This window comes from Poecile atricapillus, chromosome 8 (assembly GCF_030490865.1).
Source record: "Poecile atricapillus isolate bPoeAtr1 chromosome 8, bPoeAtr1.hap1, whole genome shotgun sequence".
Classification (NCBI taxonomy): Eukaryota; Metazoa; Chordata; class Aves; order Passeriformes; family Paridae; genus Poecile; species Poecile atricapillus.
In genome coordinates, this window is record NC_081256.1 from 26,496,448 (window position 1) to 26,509,073 (window position 12,626).

General features: G+C 51.5%; 1 protein-coding gene across 1 annotated transcript; it reads left to right on the forward strand.

Annotated features, from left to right (window-relative positions):
- Positions 1-3,825: 3,825 nt before the first annotated feature.
- GPR149 (G protein-coupled receptor 149) lies at positions 3,826-12,448 on the forward strand. Its single transcript, XM_058844020.1, has 4 exons — positions 3,826-4,895; positions 5,748-5,940; positions 6,553-6,935; positions 11,616-12,448. The coding sequence occupies exons 1-4, from the start codon at positions 3,954-3,956 to the stop codon at positions 12,186-12,188; spliced, it is 2,091 nt and encodes a 696-aa protein (XP_058700003.1). The 5' UTR covers positions 3,826-3,953; the 3' UTR covers positions 12,189-12,448.
- The last annotated feature ends 178 nt before the right edge of the window (positions 12,449-12,626 follow it).

Sequence of the window (12,626 nt, forward strand, 5' to 3'; positions counted from 1 at the left end):
AGGAAGCAGGATTTTAATCAAAATGAGGAATTGCATCCTAATCACCTCTCAGCACATGCATATTTCATAAGTACATGTTCTGCAAAGCAAACGCTGTGTCAGGGGCTGCTGCTGCTCCTCAGCTCTCCCAGCACAAACCCGGCTGTCTCTGCATAAACCCCTCATCACGGGGCCACACTTGTTAATGTCATGTAATACTGTTAATGTAGGTGGGAAATATTGATGAAATGAAACACAGCCATGCTGTGGGGAGGAACACAGCCCACTGTGCTCCCTGAGCATCCACTGCTCCCCGCCTCTGGAAGCTGCAGGAGCACCAGGGTCTCTGTTTGTCCAGATAATGCTGACATCAGGGGCTGGGGCTCCCTGGGGGGAACTGCGTGTCCCCAGGCACTGGGTGTCCCCAGTGATGGCTGTTTTACCTGCAGTGACACTGATGGAGACTCCCCTGTGAACACAGAACCCAGTTTGTCATCAGCCCCAGGGAATAAGTTGTACACATGAATTGAAAAGATTCAGTGTTTGAAAGTACTCTGGCTTCTTCTCAAGCGTTATTTCTTTTGTCTTTCTCTGAAACCTTCATCTCTGAGGCAGTGAGCCATGGTTTCCATGCAGGCTGATGAAGAAAGATGTTTATGGCAAGGCTTTCCATAGTGCCTGCTATCCTGCTGACACACTCTGTCCAGCTTGTGCTGGCTCTAAGCCTGGCTTCTGCAGTCTGTGTCACAATCTGAGTCTCAGACACCGCAGATCAGAGAGGCTGGAGCTGTCACTGCAGCTGAAAGGCTGTTTGATAAGTGTGATTTTATCATGTTTGGGAGGTTTCCCCTCACAATCTCATTAAATTATTCATGAGTTCTTTCTCTTGACTGGAATCATTAATAAATGCTTGATGTCACTGGCTCCACACTTCCTTTCTGAATGGATCTTTCAATATTTCACATGTTCCCAAACCTCCTAATCAGGGTGCTGCCCCAGGGCAGAGCTTTGTCTTGTCAGGTGTTCATCCCCTGAGCATCCCTTCCTCAGACACATGTGGGACTCTGCAGAGTGGAGACACTGCCCCTGCCAGGGCTCTTCCCAAGGTGCAGATTCCCAGGAATTACAGCTGGTGGCAGTCCTGGAGGCTTGGGCTAAAGGTTTCCCATCAAAACTGTAGGCAGGGTGTAGGTAAGAGCAGTGCTAACCAGCACTGTTCTTACACAAGTCCCTGGTCCTCTAGAGGCAGAATTTGGTTCCAGAGCTTTCAATCTAGCAGTAAAACTTGATTTGATAACAACTCCTGGGGCTCAATTTCCTGATCTGCTCCCTCTGCCTTCCTTGGAGCTGAGTGGGAGAGATGGAGATGAGGGAGTAAAGATGGAGCAACGAAGGGCTGAGACAAGTCACAGCAGAGCTCTTGGGAACACACAGCAGGCAGGGAAATGTGCAGTTTTACACATGGCTCCTGCAGCCATTAATTTTATCCTTATTGAAGAAAGTTCCATATACACAGCTGATTTTCTGCTGCTTCCAGATGGGGTCACAGCTGGGTCACTCCAAGCATATGCCATCTTTTTTAAATCCCTCCCTTCAGAAAGGGAAAAACATTTCTTCAGCAGTTTGGATTCTACGTTTAACCTCCCTGTGCACTGTGGTGTGGTGTTACAGACTGCACAACATTGGCTTTCTCTCCAACATGCCACAGACATTTTGGAGCCTCCAAAGCAGGAGCGGTTCCTGAGCAGTGTGGTGTGGCTGGGTGTGCTCAGTGATGGCTGGCACCTCACTGACACACTGGGTTTGTGACACAGCAAACCCAAAATCACTCACCTCGTGCTGTTCCATGAGTTCCACTCCCAGCCTGCTGGGCTCTGTGTGAAGTGAGGCTGGATGGAAGGTCCCATCTCAATGGATCTTTCTTTGGGACCATTCCTGAGCGAGGAGAATTCACAGCAGGATAAGGAATAAATGCTTGTACACTGAGGGACAGTTCTGGCGCTGTCACTCCCATCATGGCAGAGAAGGAAAGATCAGGACTAAGGAATCTTCCTGCCCCTCTGGCCAAGGACACACACAGAGGTGCCTGCTCCAAGCCTCTGCACCATCATTACCTGTGCCTTTTTGGCAGAGCTGTGTTATCCCATTCTAGCCCTGTTTCTTTAGAGAATTTGGGGCACAGGGGGCAGTGATAACTGGAGGAAACCTCACCATATTGTAAGTTATGATAAAAGCTGTGTGGCAGGGTGCAGCTCAGATCATAGGTACAGTGTCAGAAGACAAACTGAATAAGTCACCTGCCTTGAACGGGCAAGGCAATGAAAAGTGCCTTTCTTCCCAAGAACACGGACCGACATTTCCTTCCAAACACAAACAGGAGACACGGGATGGGCTGCTCTGCCCGCAGGGTCAGAAAGCTGCAGAGAGGCGGAGGAAGAAAGCAAGGGGGGCTGCGGGGTCAGGGAAATGTGTGAGGAGGAAGATCCTGAGGGAACTTGCAGGAAATTCGTGTTGCTCTCTGCGTCAGGTGCCTGTGATGGCTCAGGGTACCGCAGAGCGGATTTTCAGCACCTGGTGAGGCTCGGGTTGGGGTCGTGAGAGGAATGAAAGTTTTCAGACCCCAGGCGGAGCTGAGCGACCACGGGGCAGAGGGCAGAGGGCAGAGGGCAGCCTCACACAGCGCCCTGCTGCTCCCGAGAGCTGGCCCCGAGCGAGCATCCGTGTGTCCGTGTGGGAGTGCCGGAGGGCAGAGCATCCCCGTCCCGCATCCCCGCATCCTGCCGGAGCACGGATCAGCGATCCGAGCATCCAGCCCGCCTGCGAGCCCTGGAGCAGCTCGGGATTTACGGGAATGACATCCTCGGTGACATCAGCTCGCGGCGCTGGCATTGGGCTCCGGTGCGGCTCGGAGGTGGGGCTTGGCGGGGACCCCGCTCCGGCTGCCGCTCCGGCCGGGGGAGCGCCCCGGCTGCCCCCGGCTGCTCCCGCTGCAACCGGGAGAGAGCGCTGGCCGAGCCCCGCGGCTCTCCGCGATGTCTGTCCGAGCTTCCAGAGCCCGAACAGCCACAGCCCGAGCAGCCACAGCCCGAACAGCCACAGCCCGAGCAGCCACAGCCCGAGCAGCCACAGCCCGAACAGCCACAGCCCGAACAGCCACAGCCCGAACAGCCACAGCCCGAGCTTCCACAGCCCGAACAGCCACAGCCCGAGCAGCCACAGCCCGAGCAGCCACAGCCCGAACAGCCACAGCCCGAACAGCCACAGCCCGAGCTTCCACAGCCCGAGCAGCCACAGCCCGAGCAGCCACAGCCCGAGCTTCCACAGCCCGAGCATCCACAGCCCGAGCATCCACAGCCCGAGCAGCCACAGCCCGAACAGCCACAGCCCGAACAGCCACAGCCCGAGCTTCCACAGCCCGAGCTTCCAGAGCCCGAGCAGCCACAGCCCGAGCTTCCACAGCCCGAGCATCCACAGCCCGAGCAGCCACAGCCCGAACAGCCACAGCCCGAGCTTCCAGAGCCCGAGCAGCCACAGCCCGAACAGACAGAGCCCGAACAGCCACAGCCCGAACAGCCACAGCCCGAACAGCCACAGCCCGAGCTTCCAGAGCCCGAACAGCCACAGCCCGAACAGCCACAGCCCGAACAGACAGAGCCCAGCCCCTGAGTGCGGCAGTGCTCGCCATCCGCCGGGGGCACTGCCACCGGGACACCCGAGCGCCCCAGCTCACCATCCGCCAGCACCGGAACCATCCCGAAGAATTAATTCCATTTATTTCAGCACCTTCGCTACTTCATTGTTTGGCTTTTTGAGAGCGGGAGTTCTGGTCATTAGGGGTGCTGCCACCTGAATATTTTTTCATCAGATGCCACAAAAGAGAGTCAAGGAAAACAAAGAAACTTGGGATGTGGAGCTGACAGTTCTGGTTTCAGCTGGTGAGAACTTGCAGAATCAGTGAGAAGGCAAAGAAAAAAATGCCCAGGACAATGTCGGTAACTCCTGGTAATTTGTCACTCAATGGGACGAGCTTCTTCACTGAGAATCACAGCATTGTGGACAAACCCAGTGAGCAGAGAACCTGGAATGTCTTTCTGTTCTGCTTGACTTTTGCCACAGCACTTCCAGCCCTTCTGGGCAGTATTTATTCATTAGTTTCCCTGCTGAAACTGCAGAACAAAACCACGCTTTCGATGATTGTGACCTCTTTGGCAGCAGATGATCTGATCAGCATCGTCCCAGTGATTATTTTCATGCTCATGCAGTGGTCAAGGGAAGTCCTCCCCCAGCCTCTGTGCACCACCTCAGCATTTATGTATTTATTCCAGGGCATTTCTAGCAACCTGAAAGGGTCTCTTATAGTTTCTCACAACTTCTACACCCTCAACACAACCGGGACCCTGAGCTGCAGCTCCTCCAAGCGCCGTGTGAGCGTGGCATGGGCCATCCTCAGCACATGGACTGTCGGTTTGCTGATGAGCATTTTGCCTCTCTGTGGCTGGGGCAGGTACATCCCCACATCCTGGGGCTGCTTCGCCGACTGTGCCAGTTCCTACGTCCTGTTTGTGTTCACTGTGTACTCGCTGTGTTTCTCCCTCCTGGCAGTGCTGGCTGTTCCCCTGACACTGCGGCTGCTGTGCTCAGGTGAGCCCCGGCCGCCCCACCCCGAGCACCTGCGGGGCTCCGGAGGCTTCATCTCCCCCGGGACACCGTGGGGCTGCGGGGCTGCTGCCCCTCTGCCACCACTGCTGGAGCCCGGGGATAAAGCCCTGCAGCCTTTCCAAAACTCGGAGGCAGTTTTTGGGAAGGGAGTGGCTGAGAGCAGCGCACAGAGCAGGAGCTTCACGGTGGGCTTTGCCCAGAAACGATTCTCGCTGATCCTGGCACTGACCAAAGTCCTTCTCTGGCTCCCAATGATGGTAAATTCTCAGATGGCTTCACTTTCCAATGCTCACTTACATTTCAGTGGGATGTCACCCGTGGGCCATGGATTGAAGCAGAGGAACAGTGGCCATGGCAGTGGCTCCTCATAGTGCAGTTGTGCCAGCAGAAGTCCTCTCCTGCAGGTCTGTGTCACTGCATGAGTTTAACTGGTGCCAGTGGGTTTGGCAGAGCCTGGTTCATTGCTCTGACACTCTCATCACATCATTCATGTCACATGAACACCGTGGGCTGTAAGGTCCCCCTTTGCTGCTGCCTGCTGTGGGACAGGGCTGGCTCAGCATTCTGGGGCTGGGAATTGAGTAAGGGCCTCTCTGTCCTGTCCTTTGAGATACATCCTTTGGGTTAAAAAATGGGAGTTTGGTAGAAAAATGGAGTTTGGTTGCACCTTTGTAAACGCTGCAGTGCTGGGGCAGGAGGGAGTGCTGTGGTGTGCATGTGAGTGTGTTTGGGAGCAGGAACCTGAGAAAGGGATGTGTTGGGAACAGGGAACACGGCTCTGGGGCAGGTACCCCTGCCCTTGGGCATGGAAGGCTGGGGCTCCTCCGTACCACATGGCACTGGCTGGCACTGGGAGCTGTTCAATGGTGCTCAGCAGCCCTGTTTAGCTTCAGTGAGGGGTTTTCTGAGAAATGCAGCATGAGGGGAGAGCAGTCAACGTGTTTCCCCTGCTGTCTGTTAGAGCCAGAATTGTCCTCAGCAAACACTAACGACAATCTGTGTTATTATTGTTCCAGCGGTGTCATATTCATGGTGAGATGTTCTCTTTGTTCCTGGAAGCATCTCATGCGTCCAAAGTGATTTAAATTTTGAAATGCTCTGCCTTTCAGATACAGATGACTGTCCAGTACATCACTGGGCTACAGAGCCTTTCGTTGGAGACACTGAGCTTCCTGCTGACCGTGGTGGCTGCCACAGTCACCCCGGTGTTTGTCCTGTCCCAGCACTGGCTCCACCTGCCCTGCGGCTGCATCATCAATTGCAGGAGGAGCTCCTATGCAGTGTCTTCACAAGATGCCACAAGTAAGTGTGGAAGGGTTGCCTTGGTGTAACAGAGGCTGCCAGACCTTCCCTGGTAACCTTCTTAGCATCTTGTAGAGCCCTGTTTTACCTTGGGCTTTATGTAGGCTGGAGGAACAGAGAGACTCAGGTGGAAGGGACTCACAGGGATCATCTGGTCTCAACCGCACATGTTAAGGGCTAAATATTTCTGAGGATGTGGGAATTGCTTCCCATTCTCTGGAGTGAAAATCCTCTGCCACCAGTGGACAAATTCCTGACATTCCCTGCTTGTTCTGGGAGAAGGAACTCCAGAATCTTAGAGAAAAGCCATCCTCAGTGCATGGCTTTCACTCGCTTTATACACATTATCCAAGTGCAGAATGGCTTGTGCTGCCCCTGCTGCCCTTTTAGCCACTTTTCCAGAGAGAATGACTGCAGTTCATCTAGAAGGCAGCTCCTTCTCAGAAATCTTTCTTCTCAACAATTCATTTTTTTATGGAGGGAAAGTTGCCTGTTTCTAGCAGGAGTTGGATAATTTGTTCCGTGTTTTAGCATGTAATTTGCATGGTGTTTGTAATCTCACTTTTCTTTTTGGTCTCAATTCCTAACACAGTTTCTTTCCCTCCTGCTTAGCCAAGCGCAGCGGTTTTGAGTTCAAGCTGTCATTCCAGCAGGGCTATGGAATCTACAGGATATCCCAGGAGAGCCCTCCCCACCACAGCAGCGATGGCAAATCCTCATCCCACCACAGCCTGGTGAGCCCTGACTGCGAGGAGAGGGGGCCTGGCAGAGGCACCGGGATCCAGCCCTTGGCACTGGGCTCCCAGGACAGCCTGGGGGGCACTGGGACAGCTCCTGCAGGGCCAGGGGACTGCCAGGGCCAGGAGGGCACAAAGTGTGACCCCTCAGCATTCCCAGAAGGACCAGAGTGGAGGTTGTTCCACGAGGAGAGCCACACACCGGAGCTCTCGGACTGGGAGTGGTGCCGGAGTAAATCCGAGAGGAACCCTCGGCAGGTAAAGTAGGAATTTATTCTTTTCTGATAATAACAGTTTTCTTATGAAGTAAGATTGATTTTTACTGACATTGAGACTTCTATTAGCCCTAATTTTTAGTAAAACTCACAACATTGTATAATGTTTAGTAATCACAGACCTATTTGCAGGTCCTGATCCTGCAATAATTTCTTATTGTCGTCTTAATCATGGGCTTTTCTTATTTTGTGTGCATCTGCATCATTCGTGTATGGTGAGAAGTAGGTATGAATTATGTTACTTTATCTTAATGAATAGGAAGTTTCTCTCCCAAAGATGACATTTTCCAGAGAATTCCACTGGGGAATTCAGTGGCCCTTGGGCATTACAGTAGGGGGCAGTGGGGTAAGAGCCCACATGAAGTCCGTGAGACAGGAGCTCCAGAAGGCATCAGGCTGGAGGGATCTCTGGAAGTCACCTAATCCAACCTCCTGCTGCAAGCAGGGTGAATTCAGAGCCAGATCAGCTCGTGCTCAGCCTTTGCACACACACATAGGGGATGGATAAGATGCATTTTGTATTCAGATACAAGAATCTGATAAACACAAGTTTATCATCTGAGTCACAGGAGGAATCTGGCTGATATTTCAAATGTGACTGATCACCCCCTTCATAAAAACCCAATGCTCACTCTGTTGCAGTGTGCAGAGATGAATTCCTGCACTTGGGGGCAAAAGGAAATGATGACTCAGCCTGGTTTTAATCTACCAGTTCTTGCCAAGGCCTCATGGGCTATGCACAGCTTGGTTAATAAAATCACAGTATCAGGTTCATAACTGTGACTCTCCTTGCAGGAGTTTCCAGACCATGTTTAAAAAACCAAAGTAATTCCTTCCCCGTGTCCTGTGGTGCCAGTTCAGGTATGAGCAGCTCTTTGGGAGCAGCTGGCAGTGACTACCTGGGGGTGTTTTATGTGCCCTGGGACCTTGTATGGCACTTTTGGACATACTCTTCCCTTCTTGCATTACAAAGAATCACAACTCATGCACTTCTGACACCTTCCCAGCTATAAGCCAGTGCCAGGCACTAAAGCTCCTATGGGGTAAAAGTTCCAGGCTCTGGAGTCACAGCTCTGCCTGGTTCTGGCATTCAGCACGAGCTGCCAGAGCTTCACAGCTGACATTTGCTTTGCAGCTGGGAAAGGGCAGAGTGTGAAACCCCTGCAAACTTTGAAAAAATTACTTTAATGCATTGCTCAGGTTTATGTTGGATGAAAGATCAATTTGGGCCACACATTAATAAGTTGAAAACCACCTCCTTTATTCATCCTGTCTGTAAGTTCCAAAGTCTAAGAAAAGTCACTCTGTTCTCATCACTCTGCATTTCCCACATGTGTTAGAGAAGGAGACTCCCCCTGGCATTGACTGGCCACATCCTTCTGCAGGAAATCCAGGGGTTCTTGTGAGAGTCCATAAACACAGGGGTTCCTACTGGAGTGCTGCTGATTTTCTCCTCAGGAGGAGAAGCTGTGGGAACTGACAGCAGGAGGGAGAGCAGCCATCCCCATGGATGTGGCAGCAGGACAGGGCCTGGGATGCCTTGGTGTCCTCTGGAGCCATGGGCTTGGGGATGGCACTTCCTTGGGGTGACAGTAATGACTGTGGAGCTGGTTTTCTCTTCATTGGCTGTTCTGTGAGTAAAGAGTCACTCCATCAAAGTGTTTTCTCTGGAATAAAAGTGGCATGAGAGAATGGGGCAGCAGGTTTTATTGAATACATGATAGGATGGCTGTAATGGAGGGGGAGAGAGAAAATTGTGCTTGCCATTTCTAACTCCTGCTCAGCTGCATTTTTGAAAAATACCTTTAACATCTCATAAAATCCCCGTGTATCTCCCTCCCTAAAGAGATTGAGTGTAAATATGTCATGTCTTATTTTGTCTATGCTTCAGTGCCCTCAGGCAACAGAAATCTCTCAGGCTGGCAGTTTGTTCCAGGCTTGCTGATTATTTTTCTCTACCTCATCTGTGGGTTGCCTCAAGGAAACTCTTTGAAGAGACTCTGCACAGGACCTATTTATGTGCCCTGCAAGGAGAGACAGGGGGAGGCTGTGCAAGTGACTTCACTGAGGAGGAGCCAGTGCAGGCAGGAGTATTTTAACATGATAAATACAAAGCTTCTCACTCACTGCATGGAAGTTGTGAACATTCCCTTAAACAGCAGGCACAGCACAGAAGCTGAGTTAGGAATGGCCATGAAGGTTCTCATTGCTTCCCACTGGCTCCTGGGAATCTGCACCCCTGCTGATGTGCTGAGTCCTTCCCATCAGGGCTCTTCCTGCTCAGGTGGTTGGAACTTGGTCCTGATTTCCAAAGAGGTTCCTGTGGCTGGAAAATCAGTATAACATTTCACTTTCATCTTCTCACTTTGCTCCCACAGCCGTGTGTACTCTGTGTGATGCTTGCTGGCTCCCTGCTGCAGTTCCACTGCCAACAGCAGCGGAATAGTGAGGAATAGTGAGAGTAGGAACATTTGCCCAGGGGGGCAGGGCTGGACAGAGCTCCCATTCCTCACCTCGGATGCTCTGCTGCACCTCCTGGTGCTGACTGATACAAATCCAGGTCTGTCTGTGTCGTGCAGGCCAATGGCAAGTGCTGGGTTCAGGCCATCTGAGGTGAGCTTGTCTCCTCCTGTCACACCACCTTGGCTCTGCTGTTACTGCAGTCAGCCTCAGCAAAGGCAAATCATTGCAGTAATTAATTTCACTGCAGATAATTTGTGTTTTTAGGGAAGGAGAAGACTAAGCCTCTATTTTAAAACAAACAGAAAACTCATTGTCTCTGGAAAGAAAAAGACAAGATCCTTACTGGAAACATGCTAAAAATAGACCTTTTCATCTCGAGCTGTGTTTGACCAAATAATTAGGAAAGCAAACTCCTCAGAGCTGTTTTAGATTGCTGGTTTTCTGTTTGGGAAGCGTGGGCTTGGCAGTGGGAGCAGACCTGGCAGAACCCATGTGTGCTCTTGGTGCTGCCCCGTGCAGAGCTGTCCCAGGGAGGAGGAGCAGACTCCAGTCCATGTGTGCCTCACTGGCACACTGCTGGCACACTGCTGGCACACCTATCTGCCAATTCCAGGGTCTGGGAATTGTGAGGGAGAGTCTGAAAGTGCCTTGTGCTTGAGTCTGTCTGCAGACACTGTAGAACCAGCTGGGATGGTGTCCTGGTGTCCCACTCAGCCCCCAGCCCCTGCTCTGACCATTTCCAAATGGAAATCTGCCTGTCAGAGCCTGTTCCAGCTGCTGTGGGACTCAGACACATCCAAGCTTTCCCTATGGACAATATCCTCCCCGGTGAATCCAGCCCAGACCCTGCTCAGGCAGTGGGAACAGGACAGGGAACCTGGTCCTGAGCTTTTGCCTCATGGCAGCCACAGCTGCTTCCTGTCCTCTGGCAGCTCTGGAAGGTGGATGTATAATTAAATAATGAGGGGATTTGCTTGATCGATTCTGCAGAGATTTCTCTGCTCAGAATGCATCAGCATTCCGTGAGGAACAAGGAAATTTGTGATTTATTTCACTGGCATTTTTTTTGTCTTTGCTTTTAAAAAATGCCTGTGCTGGTACATGGAGTTCTCCAGTGAAATCCCTGTCCCAGATTCCAACAGCCAGAACATTGTCCAGGCACAGTGGGCAGGGGCTGCATGGGGGGATGCCCTGAGGTGGGAAATCCTCTCCACAAACAGTGGAACTTGGTGAGGGAAGGACTGGGAGCTGAAGGCAAGGAGCTGAACTGCAGGGACCCGTGGGAGGGGGAGGCAAAACAATTCACAGGATGTACCAGTAGAGTCTGGTTTGCTGCTGGATTCCTGGTTATTGCCATGGATGTGGCATCAGAAGCAAAACTGGGTATTTAATCGTGGTATCAAGGACAAGATACAGGTTACTTTCTGTTCTCATTATTAATAATTTATACTGCAAGTAATTCCAGTAATAATCAGTGTTACCTGGCTGTACCTAAACCCAGGATAAATGCATTTATCCCTCCTTTGGGGCCCATAACCATGCGTTTAGTCCCAGCACTTGTATGCACTGTGCTCCCCAGAGCACAGCATTGTGGTTTGCAGGGACAAATGGATTCAGAAAGAGGTAAAGGTGTCTGGAATTGAACATTTCCACAGGAGCTGTTCTAGTGGGAAATGACAGCATTCAGTGTCTCCTTGGTTAGTGACTGGGCAGTGACAGAGCAGACTTGATGGATCTTTTTCACTTTAACAGTAAATACTGATTTCTCAAGAGAAAACATGAGAAGACTTTCAGAAAAAGGCACTAAGTGGTTGGGAAATGTCTCATTCTCCAGACCTGGAGCGTTCGTTCCAGCAAGTGGAGATTGCTCATTCTCCCCCCAGGTGCCTCATGTTTAGTCTAACAAATCAAAGAGTTCGATTAAACAGGACATAACCTCGCACTGCTGGAATCAGCTTTTATTTAAACTCTGTTTTTCATATTCTGTAGATTTCACAGTGAGTCACAGTCACTTGGGATTTCATACACTAAGGCATATAATAACACAAAAACCTTCTCGCTACTCTTTCAAGTCATAAATACCAGGTGTCTAAAATTCTGCAAGGAAGAGGCAGTAAGAGTTAAGAAGCTGAGCACACTTGGCTGATTTCTGCAGGGTTTTGGGGTGAGGTTGAGCACTAACAGCACTTGTTCCCCGCAGCGCACAGCCGGGGCCCTGGCCGTGCCTCTGTGCGCCTTCCAGGGCACCGTGTCCCTGCAGGCCCCCGGCGGCAAAACGCTCTCCTTGTCCACCTACGAGGTGAGCTCCCAGGGGCAGAAAATAACCCCCACGTCCAAGAAAATCGAGGTGTACCGCTCCAAAAGCGTCGGGCACGAGCCGAGCCCGGGGGAGCCTCGGGACGCGTTCGCTGACACGAGCGTTAAGATTCACCTGGAGGTGCTGGAGATCTGTGACAATGAAGAGGCCCTGGACACCGTGTCCATCATCAGCAACATCAGCCAGTCCTCCACGCAGGCACGGTCACCGTCCCTGCGCTACTCCCGCAAGGAGAACAGGTTCGTGTGCTGTGAGCTGGGGGAAAGTGCCTCCTACTCCCTGCTCATCCCCTCGCACAGCCCCGGCAGCGACTTCAGCATCTCCATCCCCGACACGGTCGAGGCTCATCGGCGGAACAGCCAAAAGCAGCACTCGGCCAGGGCTGGGTACCAGGAGGAGATACAGCTGCTGAACAAAGCCTACAGAGAGCGGGAGGAGCAGGGCAGCGGCAGCTAAAAGGTGTTTAATCCACACCCTCAACTGCTCTGACAGCCGGTGCTCCCCTCGCCTCGAGTCACCCCGGCAAATACAACAGCAGCTGCTTTTTCCTATCATACAATTTTATTTGGCTGCACTGGTGAATCAATTCAAACTCTTAATGCTGTATCAAGGGGATAACAAATACTCAAGTGCTTTACAGCTTTCCATAGTGGATTTTAAGTTATTTATTTATATACCTATTTATTTGAGGAACATGTGTGTCTAAAGAGGATCAAATAAAGTCTTACATCCCAGCTTTGGTGTTTATTGGCACTGGGTAGCGTGCCTGCAGGAGCCTGTGGAAATGAGGGAGCAGCTCCACAGGTGGGAAGGTACAGCAGTTTTGATTCACTTGCAGTTCTTGTCAACATCTAAATCCACATAATACCATAAGTACTTTAATAACACCTGGAC